Source organism: Orcinus orca, chromosome 2 (assembly GCF_937001465.1).
Source record: "Orcinus orca chromosome 2, mOrcOrc1.1, whole genome shotgun sequence".
Taxonomy (NCBI): domain Eukaryota; kingdom Metazoa; phylum Chordata; class Mammalia; order Artiodactyla; family Delphinidae; genus Orcinus; species Orcinus orca.
Genome location: NC_064560.1, coordinates 191238601 through 191260047, shown reverse-complemented (window position 1 = coordinate 191260047; position 21447 = coordinate 191238601). Strand labels below are relative to the sequence as shown.

General features: G+C 46.5%; 1 protein-coding gene across 2 annotated transcripts; it reads left to right on the top strand.

The window, feature by feature from the left end:
- The first annotated feature begins 882 nt into the window (after positions 1-882).
- DDX24 (DEAD-box helicase 24) lies at positions 883-20550 on the top strand. 2 transcript variants are annotated; one of them, XM_033419321.2, is made up of 10 exons: positions 883-1007; positions 1612-1709; positions 2315-3022; positions 10213-10719; positions 11798-11951; positions 12212-12727; positions 14735-14810; positions 16788-16976; positions 18359-18488; positions 19990-20550. In XM_033419321.2, the coding sequence occupies exons 3-10, from the start codon at positions 2320-2322 to the stop codon at positions 20262-20264; spliced, it is 2550 nt and encodes an 849-aa protein (XP_033275212.1). In that variant the 5' UTR covers positions 883-1007; positions 1612-1709; positions 2315-2319; the 3' UTR covers positions 20265-20550. The 2 variants fall into 2 exon arrangements, with proteins under 2 accessions (XP_033275212.1, XP_004262411.1); XM_004262363.4 differs by having other exon boundaries at positions 10180-10719.
- The last annotated feature ends 897 nt before the right edge of the window (positions 20551-21447 follow it).

Below are 21447 nucleotides of genomic sequence, written 5' to 3'. Positions count from 1 at the left end.
GCACACAGACTTGCGTTCAGTTACATGACCTCTTCCTTGGGTTTGATAATTTGCCAAAAGGCTCACAGATCTCACGAAAGCACTTTACTCACCATTACTGATTTATTACAAAGAATATTAAAGGATACAAATGAACAGCCAGATGGTAAAGTACCTATGAGGAAGTCCGGAGCACAGGAAGTGCAGTCCCCGTGGACTTCAGGCGCCAGGTGGGCGCAGACTATGCCACCCAGGCTCTTGGGGACACACTGGCAAGTTCCTCCAAGAAATGAGTTGAGCTGTGTCCCATGGTGGCTCCGGGGTGGTGGGGAGGCTCACTCGACCTAAGCTTGGTGAATTCCCCCGTTGTCCTTTAGGACTTCCCAAAGTCACCGGACATAGAGACAGTGTATGGGAAAGGTTTCCCAGATGGTCTGGTGATGCCCACCTCGAAAAACAGAGTAACTACCGTGAAGCTGATTTCTCTGCATATAACAAAGGACCCAGTTTAGCTTGATTATTGGAGGCAGCCCGACCTTCCCCAACCATCAGTGAGCAACAGGCGAGGCATGAAAACCTAGCGAAAACAACACCTCCAATACAGGCTGGTTGAGTTGTAAATTAAATGCTAAAACTTTTGCGAGGCTCCAGGCATACAGCCAGTACGTAAACAGCCACTGCACTAAAACCAAAGCAAGAATACAAGAATTTACGTTCCCATACCTGAGCTAGAACAGAGCCCCTTCAGAGGAAGTACGGCGGGCTCCACCTGTTGCTCCCGCTCCCTAAGCCCGAGAGGAGGACCTATCAGCGCGGCCCCTTGCACCCACCGTCTGCGCTCTTGGTACCCGCACTGCGGAAGCCCGCCGCGCGCAGCGAATTAAGTGCGGGGTCTAGAATGGGGGCGGGACTTCCTTCCCAATGCGCACGCGTGCGTGGGCGCAAGCCCCTCCCCGGAACTGCGGTGGACGCTGCCGAGGAGGGGTGGTGCGGCAGTGTCTGAGGCGGTTAGTCGGCGTCCCTACACGGTGAGTACCAAGGCCGGAGCCGGAGCGGGGCCGGGGCCGGACCCGGCACCCGAGAGGAGCTGGAGGCGGCCACCCAGCGCGGGTCTCTCCAGGCCGTTGGGTTCTCGGGACCAGAGAGGGCGGCCGCCGGCCTCGTCAAGCGGCCTGGCCGACCGTGCGCCGGGGTCCCCTCGGTTTCTCAGCTTCGTGAGCCGGTTCGTGCCTGACACGAGGCGCCAGCGCCGGGCGCCTGGCCGGGCGCCAGGAGGAGGGACCCCTCCTGCTTGCTCTGCGGGTCGCAGTCCGCGTCCTCGCCCCCATGTGCCTCCCTCCTCCCCCCCCGTCGTTGATCCGGGTTGCTTGTGATCGCGGCGTAGCCGATGCTGGGGGTGAACCTTCGTTGCGCTCTGGCTTGCTTTGCCGTCGGGGCGCCATGCTGAGCGGTTCTGGACCTGCGTCATCTTTTTGTCTTCGCGTGACGTTCCAAGGAGACACAGACCCTCATCATCCCCATTTTCCAGACGAGGAACTGAGGCTCACAGTGATTAATACGTGCACCCCAGACCCAGAGCTGGCCAGTGACGGGTTCAGATTTGAACCAAGATTTCCCTTTGTCTTTCCACAGGATCTCGTTTTCTCGGCCTTTCTGAAAAGGGAGAACGTGGCTCGAGTTCCAGTCTGACGACTTGTGCATAGATCACTTGTTTTTAAATCACTTAAAAGGTAATGAAAAAGCTGGTTGGGTTTTAAGCCATTTGGCAAAGGCCAGAGTCGTGGCAAAGGCATCTGCCCTCTTGGGGCAAGGCTTGAGAAGGAAGAAAGCTCTGTGCACTCTTAATAAAGCTGCCCTCCTCACCCACCCTCCAGCGACCCCCCGCAGATACTTACTCAGCCTTCAAGATGGCTTGGGTGTGGCAGGCTTCACCCTCCGTGCTTTACATAATGTTATTTATTGCAGAGAACATTTTGGGACTTAGCTAGTAAACCCCTCCCCCCTTTTTAAAATACGAGAACACTGAGGTTCAGAGAGGATTAAGCAGGACCTGCCAAGGGCACACGAGCAGTCAGTGTTGAATCTGGAATCCAAACCAGATCTAGCTCATATGTCTTTGCTACACCTCCTGTGTCCCCTCTGTTGCAGACCAAGCTGCCCACTGTGTGAGTGCATTTCTTTCCTTCTTTGATCTTCTCTAGCTGGCGGCATCACCATTAGAGCCATCTTTGTGTGCAGGGCCTGATACTCTATAGGCTGCTTAGAAACTATTTGTTGCCTCAGAGCCCTGTGCTGCTCAGTTGCCAATCTAGTGGAACATTCCTCTCCTTTTCAGCAACCATGAAGTTGAAAGAGAAAAAATCGAGGCCAAAGCCATCAAACTATGGCAGAAGTCAGAGGCAGGGCATCAGAGTTGTGGGAAAATGGAAGCAGGTGAAGATTGACCCAAATATGTTTGCAGACGGACAGATGGATGACTTGGTGTGCTTTGAGGAACTGACGGATTATCAGTTGGTCTCCTCTGCGGAGAGTTCCTCCAGTCTCTTCTCAAAGGAGGAGCCCAAGAAGAGAAAGGCACAGGCTGTTTCGGAAGGAGAGTCTACCTCCTCAAAGAAAAAGATGAAGTTGAAGAAGAGTAAAGATGTGGAAACTGAAGGAACCAGTGCCCAGAAAGTGTTTGAGGGCAAGGATACTGAGCCAGGGCCCCAGGGAGATGGCACAGTTTGTCCTGATCTAGAGGTAGGGGAGATGGCATCAGAAAGCCCGGCCCAGACGGTTCCAAAAAAGAAGAACAAGAAAGGGAAAAAAACCTCAGAGCCTTCCCAGGGTACTACTCCAAAGGCGCCCAAAAAAGCAAAGACCTGGATGCCTGAAATGCACGATCACAAGGCAGATGTATCAGCTTGGAAGGATCTCTTTGTACCCAAGCCAGTTCTCCGAGCGCTCAGCTTCCTAGGCTTCTCTGCCCCCACACCAGTCCAAGCTCTGACCTTGGCACCTGCCATTCGTGACAAACTGGACATCCTTGGGGCTGCTGAGACAGGTAAGGGCATCCTTACCTGGCGGCCAGGGCAAGATTGCTTCTGGATTGAGCTTGTGGCTGCTAACAGGCTGGTTGGTTGGGAGCATGACCACAAAAGCACTGTTGAGTGAAGGTTTTTAGAAGTCAGCTAGCTCTGGGTTGAAATAGGCCGTGTGCTGATTGGTGCCCTAGGCAGGTCACTTTATTTCTCTGAGCCCTGCAGACCCTATTATAAAATGGAGATAGACAACTGCAGTACCTCCTTCTTTTGCTATGTGGGTTAAATATAAATGCCTACTAAATTTCTACATTTACACAATAGTAAACTAGTAACAAAAAACAATAGTAAACTAAAATTTACACAGTACATTGTAAGTGATCTGCGAATGGTAGTTTTTTTCCAGGTCTTGAGCCTTTTCTGAATGGCTCAGAGGTAAAGTAGGGCTAATAAGATCAGCCCTCTGGAGAGGTCGATCTTCATTAGTATAAGGAAGAAGTGTCTCGTTCGCAAGAGTTGTCCAAAGATAAAAAGGGCTGCGTTGGGAGTTGGTGGGTTTATTGGCATTGGAAGGATTTGAGTTTGTGTAACCATTGGGTGGATTTTGTAGGCAGATTGGGGCAGGAGGTGACTATTGCGACTAGGCATTGCTTAAAGCTCCCTCATTCCTTGGGCCACCTGAGACTTTGTGAAGCAATGACAGGTACACTCACCCTGGGGAGACTAAACTACTGATGGGGGAAGGAGCAATACAAGCCTGGAGCTATTAGTCTAACTTGACCAGCAGTAGCCAATAGAAATATATACGTAATGTGAGCCACATATGTAACTTAAAATTTCCTAGGAGCCATATTAAAAAAGGTTTTTAAAAAGTGAAAATTAATTTTAACAATATATTTAACCAATTACATAACATATTTCAGTACGCAATGAACGTAAAATTATTGAGATATTTTACATTCTTATTTTTATACTGTTTTCAGACTCTGATGTGTATTTTCAAGTTGCCGCCCATCTCAGTTTAGAGTAACCACGTTTTAAGTGCTTGACAGTGGTATGTGGCTAGTAGCTACTATATTGTATGGCATAGAATTGTAACCAAAAGTGGGGTCCAGCTGCTCGCCGCTCAAAAGCCAGTAAAGAGGCCAGGTTGGTGAAAGGAAAGCTTGCTTTATTTTGGATGCCGGCAACGGAGGCGGGGGGTGGCGGGGCGGGGGGTGCTTCTGTCTGAAGGCCGACCCCCCCACCCCCCCAACCAGTGGGCAAGAGCTTTTATAGATGGAGGGGAGGGGGCCGCAACAGAAACAGCACAGTCGGCTGTTGACAGTCACCTTGAAATTGGTCATTGATGGTCTGACCAGCATCGTCTTCATTGTTTTAAGTACAGTTGATCTTCAGTTCCAGGGTCGGTTTGTTTCCATTTTCTTGAGGCCAGTTCTCGGAATGGCAGCTTATGTCATGGCTACAGTCTGGTCATCATGTAGTTAACTTTTTCCACCTGGTGGGCGTTTTATCTGTAGATACACAGAGAGTATCTACAAGACAGCTCACAGGATATGGCTCAGAATATTATCTATAGCCCTTGAGAAGGAACTGAAGGTCCTTAGCTATGCTTATTGACTAAACTATTATTATTTAGTCTTGTCGGACTGCTTTCCTTTGCTTCTGCATTTTCTCACTTCTCTGATTAAACTTATTCTTTGGCTGAAGTTTTTCCACAGACAAAATGCAGGCAGAGGACATGGGCGGGAAGGACCATAGAGTCCTGCTCCATTTCAGAGCTGGACCATGTAGACCAGCGGTCCCCAACCATTTTGGCACAAGGGACTGGTTTTGTGGAAGACAGGTTTTCCACGGAAGGGGGTAGGTGGTGGTTTCAGGATGATTCAAGTGCATTACACTTATTGTGCACTTTATTTCTACTATTGTTAGTTACATTGTAATATATAATGAAATAATCATACAGTTCACCATAATGTTGACAGGAGGCCGAGCTCAGGGAGTAATTTGAGCGATGGGGAGCGGCTGTAAATACAGATGAAGCTTTGCTAACTGGCCGGGCCGCTCACCTCCTGCTGTGCGGCCTGGTTCCTAAGAGGCCACAGACCGCTACTGGTCCATGGCCTGGGGGTTGGGGACCCCTGATCTAGACACTTTGTGCCTTGGATTTCTGGAAGAGTGGTCAGGAAACTTGAGGTGAGGTCCTGTATAAGAGTCATGAAGATGGAAGAGGGAGGAATCCCCAGGAAAGGGGATGGAGGTAACAGTAATAGCTTAGAACATTTATTTAACATTTAAAATACATCACGCCCTGTGTTACATGCATGAACTCAGTTTCTGAAAACCACCCTGAGGTAGATTCCTTTATTCCATCTTACTGAAGAGGAAACTCGGCCTCACAGAGGGTAGACAGTGTCCCTAAAACTGCCCCACTGAAAAGTGGTAGTGCTTGAATAGTTCTAGGCTAGGTCTATGTGCTGTTAAGCATTCTGCTACACTACTTTGGTAGGTGCAGAGAGGCCTGGAAGTCTGTTTCTGGAAGGCAGAGGAGAGACGTGAGCCACTTTGGCTAGAGATTGACATTTGGATTTATACCACAGCTCCTATCAGGCTATTTCTATGGAATGCTGTGAATCCACAGGTCCAAGTCTCAAAGAGTTTTGGGGCTGTGGGCAAACTGCTGCCAATGCAGATAATGAATATCCATCACCCCCAAAAGATGTTTGGGCCCCTTAATAAATCCCTCCTTCCCTAGGCGCCCCTCCTTGTTCATCCCCAGGTAACCTCTGATAGTCTTCCTATCGCTATGAATTAGTTTGCATTTTCCAGAATTTTAAAATGGAATCATACAATATGTACTTTGGGGAGGGAGAGTGTCTGCTCTAGCTCAGCATACTTTGAGATTCAGCCATGTTATTGCAAATACCAGTGGTTCATTTCTTTTTATTGATGAGTAGTATTCCACTGTATGGATATAGTGCAGTTTGTTTATCTTATCTATTGATGGATAGTTCTGTTCTTTTTCGTTTTTGGCATTTACAAGTAAAACTATCATAAATATTGGCGTAAAAGTCTTTGTATGGATATATGCTTTGATTTCTGTTGGGTAAATACCTAGGTGTGGAATGGCTAGGTCTTATGGTAAATGTAACTTTTTAGGAGTTTTCCAAAGTGATTGTACCATTTTACATAATCACCAGGTTATAAGAGTTCAGATTGGTCCATGTCCTTGCCAGTACTTGGTGTGGTCAGTCTTTAATTTGATTTAGACTTTAAAAATTTTAGTGATCTTTCCTTGTGGCTTTCATTGGTATTCCCCTAGTGACTCCTTGAGCAGCGTCTTTTTCAGTGCCTAATTGTATCCATATTATCTTCTTTGGTGGTGTCTGTTTAGTTCTTTTGCCCATGTTTTAATTGGGTTGTGGTTTTCCTATTATTGAATTCATAATATATTCTAGATATACCTCCTTTATCAGATATGTGATGTGCATTTTTTTCTCCCAGTCTGTGGCTTATTTCTTCATTCTCTTTACAGTGTCTTTCGAAGAGCAGGAGTTATTTATTTTGATGAAGTTTAAATGATCATGTTTTCTTTTACAGATGTGCTTACCTAAGAATCCTTTGCCTAACACAAGATCACAAAGATTTTCTCCTGTATTTTCTTCTAAAAGTGTTACTAGTTTTAGGTTCTGTGTTTCAGTCTGATCCTTCCTGTGTTAACTTTTATGGGGAGAAATACAGATCAAAGGTTTTGTTTTGTTTTGCACGTGGCTATGTAATTATTCCAGCACCGTTTGTTGAAAAACTACTTTCTCCACTGAATTGCCTTTGCATCTTTTTTGAAAATCAGTGACCATATAGGTGTGGGTCTATTTCTGGAGTCTTTTCTTTTCCATTGATTTATTTGTCTATCTTTACTGTTTTCCCAGTACCTCACTATGCTGGATACAGTAGCTTTAAAATCAGGTAGTATAAGTCCTCCAATTTTGTTCTTTTCAAAAGTTATTTTGGCTGTTCTAGGCCCTTGGCATTTCAAGGTGAATTTTAGAGTCAGTTTTTCAATTTCAACCAAAAAGTCAGCTGGTATTTGGATTGGGATTGCCTTGGTCATAGAGCCAACTGAGGACATGACATCTGGACAATATAGAATCTTCCAGTCCATGAATGTGGTATAGCTCTTCTTTTTTTTTTTTTTTTTTTGCGGTACACGGGCCTCTCACTGTTGTAGCCTCTCCGGTTGCGGAGCACAGGCTCCGGACGCGGCTCACGGACCCAGCTGCTCCGCGGCATGTGGGATCTTCGCGGACTGGGGCACGAACCCGTGTCCCCTGCATCGGCAGGCGGACTCTCAACCACCGCGCCACCAGGGAAGCCCTCCATTTTTTTTAGGTCTTCAGTTTTCCTTAGCAGCACTTTGTAGTTTTCAGTGTATGCACATGTATTAGATTTATCCTTAAGTATTTCATATTTTTGATGCTTTTGTAAATGGTAATTTAAGATTTCCTATTTCTGATGCTAATAAATAGAAATCTGCATATTTGTATGTTGATCTTGTATCCTGCAACTTGGTACCATCAACTGGTTTCTTGAAGATTACATAGGATTTTCTTCAAAGATGATTATTCATCCAGTCTGGATGCCTTTTGTTTACTTTTGTCTTATTTATTGCACTGGCTAAAACTCCAGTACAATTGGAATTGAAGTGGTATAGTGGACATCATTGCCTCGTTCCTGATCTTTGGGGAAAGATATTCAGTGTTTCATCATTAAGTATGATGTTAGCAGTAGGTTTTTTCCTATTTGTCCTCTATCAGGTTGAGAAAATTCTCTTCTGTTTCTAGTTTGCAGAAAGATTTGTATCAGGAATGGTTACTGTATTTTTTTAAACGCCTTTTCTGCATATATCGAGATATATGTTTTTTCCATTTTCAGTTTGTTGATAATGGTGATAAACTGAACTTAGTCGCAGTGTATTATTTGTACATTGTTGGATTTGATTTGCTAAAATTTTGTTGATGGTTTTTGAATTTCTGTTAATGGGATATTGGTTTGTAGTTTTGTCTTGTAATGTCTTTGACTGGTTTTGGAATCAGAGTAATGCAGGCCTCAGAGTGAGTTGAAGTATTCCCTTCAATTTTCTGAAAGAGTGTGTATAGAATTGGCATTTTTCTTCCTTAAGTATTTGGTAGAATTCATCTGTGCTTGCCCTTTTCTGTATAGGATGGTTTTTAATTATGAACTTAATTACTTTACCATATTAGAAATATTTTTATTTTTTCTTGAGTGATAGTTTTCTACTTGCAGTTCAGTTAGTTTTTGTTTTGTGAATGTTGAAACCCTGTTATTAGATGCATAAATGTTTAGGACTATTGTATCCTCTAAATGAGTTCACTTTTTCCATTAAGAAATGGCCCTCTTTTTCCCTGAAGTATTCTGTGTTCTAAAATCTCCTTTGTCAGGTTATTAATGTAGCTTTTCCAGCTTTATTTTGACTAATGATAGCATGGTGTGTCTTTTTCCATACTTTTTGTACTTTTGTCCTATTTATATCTTTATATTCAAAGTGAGTTTTTTATAGGCAGCATATAATTGGGTCTTGCTGTTTAATCCAACTATCTTGTCTTTTAATTGTGTTAAGGTCGTTTACATTTCATGTGATTATTGATAATGGTTGGGTTTTAATCTGTTTTGCTATTTGTTTTCTGTTTCTCCCAGCTATTCTTTATTCCTTTGTTCCTCTTCTACCTTCTTTTGGATTGAATATTTGTGATACCATTTTATCTTTTTTATAGTCTTATTAGCTATAACTCTTTGTTATGTCCTTTTGGAGGTTGCTTTTGGGTTCGCAGATGATGTCTTCAGTATATTATACTCTACCTTCAAATGATTATATACTACTTTATATATACTACAAGAATGTTAGAAGAGTATATTTCCATTTTGTCTTTGCTTTGTGCTTTTTGTTTTATACTTTATACGTGTTAGAAATCCCCAAACACATTTTCATTATTTTTCCTTTAAATAGTTATTTTTTAAAGAAGTTTTAATAAGAAAACGACTTTTTATATTTATCCATGTGACCGTTTCTGGTACTCTTCATTCCTTCGTGTTGATCCAGATTTTCAGCCAATATCATCTTTTCTTCTACACGAAAGACTTCCTTTAATATTTCTTGTATACCAGGTCTGCTGATGATAAATTCTTTCAGCTTTTGTATACCTACAAAAGTCTTTATTTTGCATTTTGTTTTGAAAGAGATTTTTGCTAAGTGTAGAGTTGTAGATTGTCAGATTTTTTTCCCCAGGTCTTCAGATAAAGATGTCATTGCACTATTTTATAGCATTTGTTGTTTCTGATGAAAAGTGCTGTTTTTCTTCTCTGAAGTTTTATGAGTTTGTTTTTGCTTTCTTTCTTTTTTTTTTTTTGGTTATAGTTCTTGCTTATAGTACCTCGTTCCTGAGAGATGCTCATTTTCCTCTGAAAATTATCTGTGAGAGTTCTTTGAGGTCTGTGATAAAAGTTTCTTTATACAGAGATCACTTATTTGCTTCTGCTTGGGGCATTTTAATTTTGGAACCACTTTAAATTCTCAGCTTGAAGTGGTTTGTTTTGTTTGTTTGTTTTTGTCCACACAGATGGTGTGAATACTTGGGCTCCATATACATTCAAAGGCTAGTTTGAAAATGTTCAAGCATAGACAAAAGTTTTAAAATTTTCTCGAAAACTACGAAAATTTTCTTTTACTCCCTCCTTCCCCACCAGAGAAAGGTTTTGGGAAAGTATTATACAGATTTCCATTCCTTACCCTTCAATTTTGTGTTCCTGTACAACAGCAACACACACACACACACACACACACACACACACACACACACACGCACAAAACTTGCCCATCTCTTTAGGGTTTCATTGTTTGGACATTTGTCTGTAGTTTATTGGTGACCTCAGCCCGCAATGCCAGTCTGTCAGACTTTTCCTCAGACTCCTAATTACAGGTGCCCTCTGGTTGCAGTGCTGTAGGGGTACCATACCTGTGTAGGGTAGAAGGAGCTTTGGATTGGTCAGGGTGGCACTTGGCTATTTCAGGGTCCCTTATTCGGTGTAAAGGATAGAATCAGGCAAAAGTATGTACATCTGTTGATTCACACTGTTTTTGTTTGTTTTTTGTTTTGCTTCTAAGGAAGTGGGAAAACTCTTGCCTTTGCCATTCCAGTGATTCATGCAGTGCTGCAGTGGCAGGTGAGGAAGAAGCCTATCCCAGCTCTAAGTAACACAGGAGCACCGCCTGGGGAGACCAGTAATGAGGCTGGAGTTGAGATGGGATCACCAGGCAGGGCTGGAACTGAGTCTGGAGCTCTGCCTGTTGAGATTGGAATTGAGGGTGAAGCACTGCCCAGTGAGGCTGGAGCGAAGGCTAGAGCACCACCCGGCCAGGCAAGAGCCAAGATTGGAGCCACAGTCTCAAACCAGGTGCTGCCCTCCTGTGATGATGATGATGCCGGTGAAGGACCTTCTTCCCTGATCAGGGAGACTCCCATTCCCAAACAGGATGAAAACAAGGAGGAGAAGCTTGATGAAGAGCAGACTAGAAAGTTAAAACAAGAATTGGGTGGCAGAATTGCACATCCAAGGCGTCCTCTGCTTGGACTGGTTCTGACTCCCACTCGAGAGCTAGCCGTTCAAGTCAAACAACACATTGATGCTGTGGCCAAGTTTACAAGTGAGGTTTAATTCCGTTTAATAAATGTTGCCTGAAAGGATTCCAGTAGCTGGGGTGGCAGAGGTGAATCAGCTGTGCCCGCCCTCTAGAGGGAACCTTTCTCTTCTGCCAGAGAATTAAGCCCGACAGAAAACTGTTTGAGTGACACATTCTTTATTCTCCCAAGGATAACACATAGCTAATGCTATTCTAGCTGCGTAGGAAATTAGTTAACTTATTGGATACAGTAGATACTTGGGGCAGCGTTTGGCAAACCACTGTTTGGGTTTTTGTGGGTTTTTTTTTTTTTTAAATAAAGTGCTGCCACACCCACTTACTTACATACGTCTATGGTCACTTTTGCATCACCAGTGCAGAGTGGAATAGAGGTAGTAATTGTACAGAGACCATTTAGCCCACAGAGCCAGAAATGTTTACTGTTGGAAAAGTTTGCTGACTCTTGCCTTCGGGCATTAGAACTTAACTTTTTCAGGGAATTCTTTGGGAAAGGCTGCAGAGTCGGGGTTTCAATTTTATAGTAAAAGGAGCAGTTACTTGTCAAGCTCTGACTGTATCTTACAAGGCACTTTACTAAGCACTTTGCTTGCCTGACCCTTTGTGTTCCTTCCATACTGGCTACCTTGCAAAGTCCTCCACTAGAGAGGAGAAGAGAACACTAACCATCAGAGGAGATTCAGTTTAATTTTAATTGAGGGGCATGGGCAGGAACTCCTAGGGGAGGTGTGTCACAGCTACAAGTTACATCTTTCCCAGCACTGTGGTGCACCACTGCTCATTTTTTCCAGAGCTTTGGATGTCACCATGCCTGGGTTCAAATCCAGCCCTACTGGTGTGGTTGGAGGGGAAAGAGTAGAAAAAAATGAGGTTGGGGAAATAGTCAGGGCCTAGATCATAGAAGACCTGGTAAGCCCTCTAGCAATGGCATCAACAGGGCAGGCGAGCTCTTAGCACTCCCCTGGAGAGGGGAGCTGTGCTGGTGACTCGCAGCCTTTACTAATCTGGGGGCACCTGTGTCAGCGTTGGAAGAAATAAGCAATCAGTCTGAATAACAGTGTCCCTTATGTTTTGTGTACCACAGGCATTAAAACTGCTATTTTGGTTGGTGGAATGTCCACACAGAAACAGCAGAGGATGCTGAACCGTCAGCCTGAGATTGTGATTGCCACTCCAGGCCGGCTGTGGGAGCTAGTTAAAGAAAAGCACCCTCATTTGAGCAACCTTCGGCAGCTCAGGTGAGAAACAGTGCCTCCCCTTTCCCGCAGCCCCCGTTCTGAAGTGGACCTGAGGTGACATGGCACAGTGTGCAATGCCTTCTCCCTGTTACAAAGTGCCCTGGTGTGGCACTAGCCAGACTTGGGCCTTTAGAAAGCTGAGCATGTGTGAGGGGGGTTAGCTGAGGGCCCTGGGGGTGGTGGGGCGGTAGAGTATATGCCGTGGGGGACTCCTCTTACCTGCTGCTGACCAGGTGATGTGGGTCTGTCTGGATCTGTAGGTGCCTGGTGGTCGATGAGGCTGACCGCATGGTTGAGAAAGGCCACTTTGCTGAGCTCTCCCAGCTGCTAGAGATGCTCAGTGATGCCCAGTACAACCCGAAGAGACAGACGCTTGTTTTCTCGGCCACGCTGACCCTGGTACATCAAGCTCCTGCTCGAGTCCTTCACAAGAAGCACGCCAAGAAAATCGACAGGTCTGCCAAACTTGACCTCCTCATGCAGAAGATTGGCATGCGGGGCAAGCCCAAGGTCATCGACCTTACAAGAAAGGAGGCCACGGCAGAGACACTGACAGAGACCAAGATCCACTGTGAGACTGATGAGAAAGACTTATATCTGTACTACTTCCTGATGCAGTATCCAGGCCGCACCTTAGTGTTTGCCAACAGTATCTCCTGCATCAAACGCCTCTCTGGGCTCCTCAAGGTCCTGGATGTCATGCCGCTGACCCTACATGCCTGCATGCACCAGAAGCAGAGGCTCAGAAACCTGGAGCAGTTTGCCCGTCTGGAGGAGTAAGTCAGGCCTGTCCACAGATTAGCCATTGGGTCTATGTCGCCAGGATGGTGGGAAGCTACCTTCTCTCATGGGAGCCTTATCGTAGAAGGTAGCCTTTTTTTTTTTTTTTGCACAGCATGAGGCAGGCTCACTCTCATCTAGTACATTTGGTTGCTGGTAATACCCAACAGAAACTTCTTTAATAATGAGTAATGGTGACAATAATACCTATTATTATTGAACACTTAACAATAGATTAAGTATTGTGCTTGCATTTTAGATACATTATTACATTCATTCACTTCTAACATCCTCGAGAAGAATAGAATCATGGTTAAGAGCACAGACTGGAAGCGGACTGCTTGAGATCACATCCTGGCTGTGTCACTTCTAGCTGGTCAGATTACTTCTTCGTGTTTCAGTTTTCTCATAATCAGTATAATAATAAAAGTTATGGCAGAGGGTTGCTCTGAGGAGTAAGTGAATTTATGCATTTGAAGTGTTCAGAACAGTGCTTGGCACATGGTATGAGCTTGCTAAATGTTAGCTTTAATACTTAACCACTTGTCATTATTCTTATTTTATAGATAAAAAAAGTAAGGTCTAGAAAAGCACATAAGCTTGCCCAAGGTTTCTCAGCTTGGAAGTGGTAGAGCTGGGCCTCAGACCAGCCTGTCAGACTGTGGAGCTCATGCTGTCATGTCCATCTGCTTTTGGGCCAGACTGATGGTCAGGCAGGCAGCACGGTGCAGACTGTCAAAATGAGGGCCTGGGAAGCTGGACATTAAACTGGTTTCTGCCCACATTGTTTTGTCAGGTTACCGGTTACAGATTAGTTTCAAGAACAAGTGGTTCACTTCCCTCTCAATGTTAGTAAGTAGAGTTAGTGGTTCATTGGATCAGGAGTTGGCAAACTATAGCCCATGGGCCAGATCTGGCTTGTTACCTGTTTTTATTGGTAAAGTTTTATCAGAACACAGCGAGGCCTATTTATGTATCGTCTGTAGCTGTTCTTGTGCTATAATGGCAGAGTTGAGTAGTTTCAACAGACATCACCCGTGAAGCAAAAAATAGTTTACTCTCTGGCCCTTTACAGAAGAAATTTGCTCACCTTGACTTAGAATGGTGGTTTAATATTTTACAAACTTTAGTTTGCATCATATTCCGCAGCCCTATCTCAGAGATGCAGGAAGTGGGGACCCTGAAGGGCCTAAAATCTTTAGTTTTTAAGACGTACCTCAGGTGCCTTTGACTCCCCTCAAACTACACATACATTAAGAAACATCACCCAGTACATATTATTAAATGCTTGAGGTGAACCTGGCACTGTTCTAGGGGCTGGTAATAGAATAGTGAGTAGTGCAAAGTCCCTGCTCTCGTGGAGTTTACATCCCAGGGGACAGAGGTAATAAACTGAAAAGTAAGTATACAGTTTGTCAAGTAGTGCTAAGTGCTAAGAAGTAAAGTTGTATAGGGAGTTGTGCAGACTGTGGGTGTGTGGTCTGGGAGGCTTTTCTCATAAGGTGAGATTTGAGCAGAGAGTGGAAGAAAGTAAGGAAATGTGAATATCTGAGGAAGACCTTTATGGCCTAAGGTGCACTAAGTGCACAGGCTGGGAGGTAAGAGCAGGTTTGGCATGTTTGAGGAAGAGCGAGGAGAGCAAGGACGCCTGTGTGACTGGAGGGAATTAAGTGGGAGGGTGATTGGAGATGAGGTCACCGACCTAGAGTATGGCCCCATTTAATGCACTTGAGGTAGTCTTTATTATTGCAGAGTGTGGCTTGTCGATTGCGGCCAGTGAAACCCAGGTTTGGATCCTGGCTCCGCTACTGAATAGCCATATATATACCTTGGGAAGTTAATCTCTGAGCCTCAGCTTCTTTGTCTGTCTAAGGGAGATGTGTAATAGTATCGTCTCGTAGAGTGTCCGTAAGCAGTCGTGTTTAGAGTACTCAGTTGGTGGTAAGAATTTGACTAATGACAGCCGTTAGTCGTTATTAATGAGCTTTCTCTCTCCGCCACAGTTGTGTTCTCCTGGCGACAGATGTGGCAGCTCGGGGCTTGGATATTCCTAAAGTCCAGCATGTCATCCATTACCAGGTAGGGACATTAGGGAATTTGTAAGCATCTCCCAACATTGAGTGGGGAATTTTTAAAGCAAGGGTTGAGGGAGGGAGGAGGAATTGTTGGTCCCAAGGCCTCATGCAACAGAGAATACCACGAGCGTCTGGTGACCAACTGGCTGCTGCCACTTTTAGAACACTGTGGTGAGAGTTATCCTCCAAAACCTCTCGACACTGTCTGATGTCAAATATCAGATAGCCCCTTTCTTTTTGACTTGGGCAGGCTACTTAATATGGGCAGGTTAGAGTCTTAGTTTCTTCCATGAAATGGACATAATAAGTTCAGCATGTAAAATGATTACCCTGCTTGTAGAGAATAGAAGAGTGTGGTAACTAAGTCCTGCCTGGGCTTAAATCCCAGCTGTGCAACCTTGAGCAAGTTACTTAGTCTCTTTGTGCCTCAGTTTCTTCATTTGTTAAACGGCGGTTATTACAGTATCGACTCCTCAAGTTCTTATTAAGGTGAAGTTATGCGTGAGGAGTTTCGAAAGCCAGGTGGCACTTCCTGAACGTTAGACGCTGTTGATACTGACATGAGGATCAGCGCGTGTGCCTGGTAAAGGTTAGCCTAGAGCAGCCGTCAGGCGTGCGGGCTGCAGAGCCGCGCTTCCAGCGCTCGAGTGCTTCTCGGCTGCTGCCTAGCGGGTTAGCTCTCGGCATGTTACTCCGTATCTCTGCTTTCAATGTCATCGTTTGTAAATTGGGAGTAATAATGCTACTTGCGCCATAGGGTTATCACAATTAAATGAGCTAACAAAATACCGTTCTAGCCCCTAAGAAGTATCACATCCACCAGAGGACGTGAGGTGACCTTGCCCAGAATTTAAGGCAGAAGATACTAGAAAGCTGCAGAATAAAATCGGAGAGAGAGATAACTGCTAGTTTGGGAGGTTAGGAGGTTGGAAAGTGCTTTCTAAAAGATGCTTGGCATTTACGGATGGAGAGGATTTGGGCATGTAGAGGTAGAGAAGGAAGGAGAAGGAGAAAACGTGGAAGGGGGCAGCTGACAGGGAGTGAGAAGAAGAGGATGTTATGTGTGTATGTATGTTAGAAGAGGAAAGTGAAGAAGGCATCATTTCCCACACCATTACGAACCACTGATAATCGTGCTTGGAGCACTGCATTGGAAAAGATACTGAGCCTTGTCGGGGCTCAGTGGAGGAGACTGCTCTTGGTTAGTGGTGTGTGCCGTGGGTGTGGGAAGGGAGGGGTTGTCGGCTGCCGTGCCACATTATCTGTGGATAATGTATCCAGATTTTATTGGAGTAGAGGCAGTAGAGCCCAGGCGTTAGCATGGTCTTTGGAGCTGGACTGCTTCATTTCGAATCCTGGCTCCACCATTTAGTTGGGTAACTTAGGGGAAATTGCTTAACATCTGTGTGTTTCAGTTTCCCGGTCTATAACATGGATAATCCTGAAAGCATCTATTTCACGTTATTGTTGTTGAGGGATAAATGGGGTAGTAATACATGCAGAGTGCTTAGAATTGCCTGGCACATTGTAATTATTTAATAAATGTTGCTTATGATTACCATCATCAACCATCCATGCAGAGTTAATGAAGAACCATTAGAGTTTCTTTAGGTAGAGGGGTTATGATGGTCAGAGCTTTGACTCAGGAAGATGACACTGGCAGCTTTGGGTTGGGTCAGGGGGGCAGTGGCAGGACTGGAGACCAAATAAGAAGTGACTGCCATTGTCCAGTTGAATGGTCATGACGACCTGAACCAGGGCAGGGGGCACGGGAGGGCAGAGCCTGCACAGTGAATGGGCTAAACCTGGGACAGTTTGGATGTGAGACTTAGGGACAAGGGCTGGATCTGCCCACAGTGCTGGAGAGGTTTCTAGCTGCCTGGCTGAGAGGGGGGAGGGTCCAGCCTTGGGTTGTTGGCCTTGAGGGGAAGAGCAGTGCTTGGTGACAGCCACGATGACCTCCCAGTTCCTCCTTTGGCAGGTCCCTCGTACCTCGGAGATTTATGTCCACCGAAGCGGTCGAACTGCTCGTGCCACCAGTGAAGGCCTCAGCCTGATGCTGGTTGGGCCTGAGGACGTGATCAACTTTAAGAAGATCTACAGAACCCTTAAGAAAGATGAGGACATCCCGCTGTTCCCTGTGCAGACAAAGTACATGGATGCAGTCAAGGTAAAAAGAAAAGTTCGAAGCCTAGTGCTAATGAGGGGAGGGATTCGGCTGCTCCCTCACTTTGCTGTGAGATTCTTGCAGTACCACCCTTGGAAACTAGTTAGTAGTTCTGCCAATAGCTAAGCAGGGAGATTTGTAAAAAAAAAAAGAAATGGGTGGGGGGCACTGTGTCTGGCAGAAGGGGGGATAGGGCGAGTGGCCAGAGTGGGAGGAGTTTTCTTCATGAACCCTTCCTTCCCTCCGCCCCTGAAACCTCCACCACCACCACCCCCCCCCCGCCCCCATGGACAAGGGCAGTGAGCATGGCTGTCTGGACATGCCTTTGGATGGAGGGTTATAGGGAAGTGAGGTCAGTGTGTCGTGCTGAGGCAGAAACTAAAGTTTTGTCAATCCCTGAAGCAGATGCCTGTAATTCCTACCTTCGGGGGTTTATTTTTAACTCAATAAACATTCCCTGAGTGGGTGCTGCTTATTATGGGCTGCAGCGTGTCAGGCACCAAAACAGGGTGGGTTCTCTTCCATAGAAATCCACTGGCTCGTGAGGCAGGTTGAGTCTGGCTGAAGTTCAGGTACAAATGGAGCACTGTGGACTGGTGGGTATATGGTAACATTGGTAGGAGATTCAGTTTCCTCCAAGCCTCCTGCAGGCAGAGATGTGAAGGGGTGAAGAAGGGATGGACTTCCAGGAATTGGGGGAGCAAAAGCAAGGAATGGTTCAAGCTCTGCTGGCTCCTCTGGCTCGAAAGCACTGTTAGCTGTGCAGGGAAATAGGGCGGGAGGTGAGATGGAGCGGTGGGGAAAGCAGAGGGGATTAGGAGCCACCCTGGCTTCCCGTGGCTCTTTTCCCTATATCACAAGATCCTTCCCATTTTCCTGCTGTATCCTGTCGCTGCGGTCTGAACCCAGAACCCAGGAGAAGGAGAACGGAAATGTTTTTGGCAGAGGACAGTGTGGAAGAGGGGATGGAAGTTCTGTGACAGTTGTGTTGTCCCTGTGAGTGAGAGCGGGGCCCTAACTGAGGGCCCTCGGGGTGTCTCCAGGTCTCAGCTCAGCTATGGAAGCCAGCTGCGGTGTCTGCGGAAACAGTTCCCTTTGGCACGTGTAGCTCGGGAGTCTGACGGATGTGGGCTGCCAAGAAGAGGGGCTGTTCGAGCAGGTTTGGAAAGCCAGCTCTTGTGGTTCGTGTGAACACGCTCACAAGGAGCAGTTGCCCTCTGTGCTTTCATCAGGAACCAAAGCAGATGCATTGTGATGGGAGCTGAGGTGCATCTCACTGAACACTGATCTCAAGAGCTTGTTTAAAAACACAACTTAAATGAGACTTTTCTTCCCAGAACCCTGAATCCTCTGTCAGATGAATACTTTCTGTTCCTTTCCTCTAGGAACGAATCCGTTTAGCTCGACAGATTGAAAAAGCTGAGTATCGCAACTTCCAGGCTTGTCTGCACAATTCTTGGATTGAGCAGGCGGCGGCTGCCCTTGAGATTGAGCTGGAAGAAGAAATGTATAAGGGTAAGGGGCGAGACGGACTTGAGGAAGGGTTCATTCAGCTTGTATCTTTCGTTTTTCCCTTCAGCTTCTGTCTGTTGGAACCTCCCCACCACCATGGGTCCTATCAAAATCGGCAGGGCGCCTTTTCCTTCTTCGTGACAGGCCCTAATCTCAGATGAGCCTAAAGCCCTCAGCCTTGGTCTGCTTCTGTCATCGTTTGTCCGGAGCCTATAGTTCCACCCCTCGTGTGGAGAGGCAGTGGAGTACAGTGATGTCAGGGCAGGCTCTGTGGCCAGGCTGCATGTGATTGACTGCTGCCTCATCCCTAACTAGCTGTGTGACCGGGTCAAGTTATTTAACCTCTCTGTCGTACCTAGGCTGTCCTCATTTATAAAACGCAGGTCATAAAGTACCTACCTACCTCATGGGGTTGCAAAGATGGCTTGAGTTAATGAGTATAAAGTGCTTATAACCGTGCCTGGCAAATAGAAAGTGTTGGGTACATTTTAAGTTATTTATTGTCACCTGTCTTCCAAGCTGACAAAGCACTTCTGTCATCATCTCATTTGATCTTCTCCAGCCTCATGATGTAAACAGAGCAGGAATTGTTATTACATTTGGGAACTAGAGGCTCACAGAAGCGATTTGTGCAGGGAAGCAGCTCCAGCACCGGGTGTTGACTGAGCCCCTGCTCCGAACCTAGGCCAGAGACTAAGGATTCAGGGATGAATCTGTGTGGTCCTTGCTCTGGGAAAGCTCCTGACTCTAAGAAGTGGTAGAACCACATCTAGAACTAACACCAGAATTAGGTCCAGTGCCCTTTCCACCCCACAAGTGGGCAGCTCAGCTGAGGTGTTGGCATCTCGGTGCCAAAGCCAACAAATTCAGAGGCAGGCTTAACTGCTCTCTGCTCAGCATGGAAGCCAGGAACCAAATCACTAGGCTCGATGACAGTCAGTGGTCCTCCTGGTAGCTCAGGCTTGGGGCTAGGGCTGTGATGTGAGGCCCTGGCTTCCCTTCCTGAGGCCAGGCTGGCGTGGAGCCCTCTGGCCATGTCCGCCTCTGCAGGTGCAGTTACAGCGCTGGCGGGGAGATGCAGGGGAGCTGGGCTGCATAGGTGGCTTTCACTGTCTCCTGAGGGGTTTGTAGCCGTCCAGTCACCAAATTCCAGGCAACCAGTGGGTGGGTCATAGGAAGAAAAGTGATCTTCAGGTCAGGAGACTGGGGGAGTAATCTCAATTTGGCGGCTAGCTCTGTGACCTTCGGCAAGTGACCTGGATTTCCTCAACTGTAAAATAAAGGTAATTCCTGTCTTAGAGGGGTTTTTGGAGGAGTAAAGGACAGAGTGGCCCTGAGTGGTTCTCCTAAACTGTGTTGGAAGTTAGCCAACACTAGTTTCTGCAGAGAGCTTTCCTCCCCAAGAGTCCCAGAACATTTCTTACCACAAGTGTTATCCATCAGGGGACACAGAATGCTCCTACAGGTCATAGTAAACATGATCTATTTTGAATTGTGTTTCAAGGAGGAAAAGTTGACCAGCAAGAAGAGCGTCGGCGACAAAAGCAGACAAAAGTCCTGAAGAAGGAGCTGCGCCATTTACTCTCCCAACCGTTGTTTAAGGATGACCTGAAAACCAGGTATCCCACTCAGTCTGGCAAGCTGCCCGAGCTCGTGTCCGCCCCAAGAAACGGCGAGTCCGCGCTGAGCTGCCTCTCCAAACAGAAGAAGAAGAAGAAGAAGAAGCAGCCGAAAGAGCAGCAGCAGGAACAGCCACGGCCAAGCACAAGTGCAGGCTAACTGCCCCCCAGGTCAGGGTCTGCTGGTGACCGCACGTTGTGTCTGTGTCCTCTGGTTGTACGGAAAACCTTCGCACCTTTGACTTCGCGCCACTGTCAGCCCCAGTTACAAAAATCTCTCTCTTGCACACGCCACCTCCGGTAGCAGGAGAGACCTCATGCAGATCTGTGTTGTTTCACAGTACGAATTCTATGTAAAGCATCTTATATATTTCTGCGTTCCAGTGTTTACAGGCTCCTTGTATGGTTAACTTGATTTCCTCAATTAAAAACAGTGGTCAGAACCAGCGCATTTTCTTGAGTTTTTAGCCAGGATATGGGGACACAGTCATAGTCCTCTGGCTGCAGGATGCATGCGGGGTGCGTCTCACTCTGCTGCACGGTGTGGATAGAGCGAGAGGCTGGTGAGCTTCGCAGATCACTGTAAAGTCATTTCTGCCTGGGTCCGCAACGTGTGTTCCCGTTTTTCTCCACAGAAGAATCCTAACAGCTCCTTAGCTCTACCTCACAGCTGCTGTCTTGTCTTAGCCTCGCTGGGAGGTGGGCAGGGAAGAGATTGCCGGCTTCCAAGAGAACACAGCTTCCGTGACATCACAGAGCCACGTGTGGGGAAGCCAGGAGCAGTCTGCTGAGTCTGGCTGTGAGGCACCTGGGATCTGGCCCTGGCCAGTCTCTCCAGCCTCGTCTCTCTGCTTCCTTCCTCTGTGTGACAGAACCGGTTGCTGCCCACGGTCTCACGCCCCCATTCTTTTGCCCTGAGCCTTTGTCCAAGCTTTTCCTTGGCCTGTTTGCCTTTTCCTGCCCCTGAGCACTGCTGGCCCCTGAGACCCAGGAGGTGATGTGTTCCTCTTGTGAGCTCCCACAGTACCCAGGCTCACCCTCTTCACGGCACTTGCCACACTGGTCTCCGGCACCTTGCTGAGCTCCCTGCGGGCAGAAGCTGCTTATTACTCCTTGCAGCCCTTGCACTTAGATCAGGGCCTGGTGTAAATATGTGCTGAGGGAACCCAAGACCTCCCGGCGCCACCGCAGCTTCCTCCGGGTCAGCCTGGGTGAGTAGCCACAGTCATGGGAGAAGCACTGATTTCTGCACAGCTAAGTCTGGGCTTCTAAACAGACGTTCCCTTGGCCTCATGGTTGGCAGCTGTGTTCCCTCGGTCCCTGTGGGCAACTGCAACAGGGTA

Coding starts and splice junctions, on each gene's coding strand:
- DDX24 (XM_004262363.4), top strand. CDS start 2,320: ATGAAGTTGAAAGAGAAAAAATCGAGGCCAAAGCCATCAAACTATGGC. Junction 3,023..10,179: donor CCTTGGGGCTGCTGAGACAG/GTAAGGGCATCC, acceptor TTTGCTTCTAAG/GAAGTGGGAAAACTCTTGCC. Junction 14,811..16,787: donor AGCATGTCATCCATTACCAG/GTAGGGACATTA, acceptor CTCCTTTGGCAG/GTCCCTCGTACCTCGGAGAT.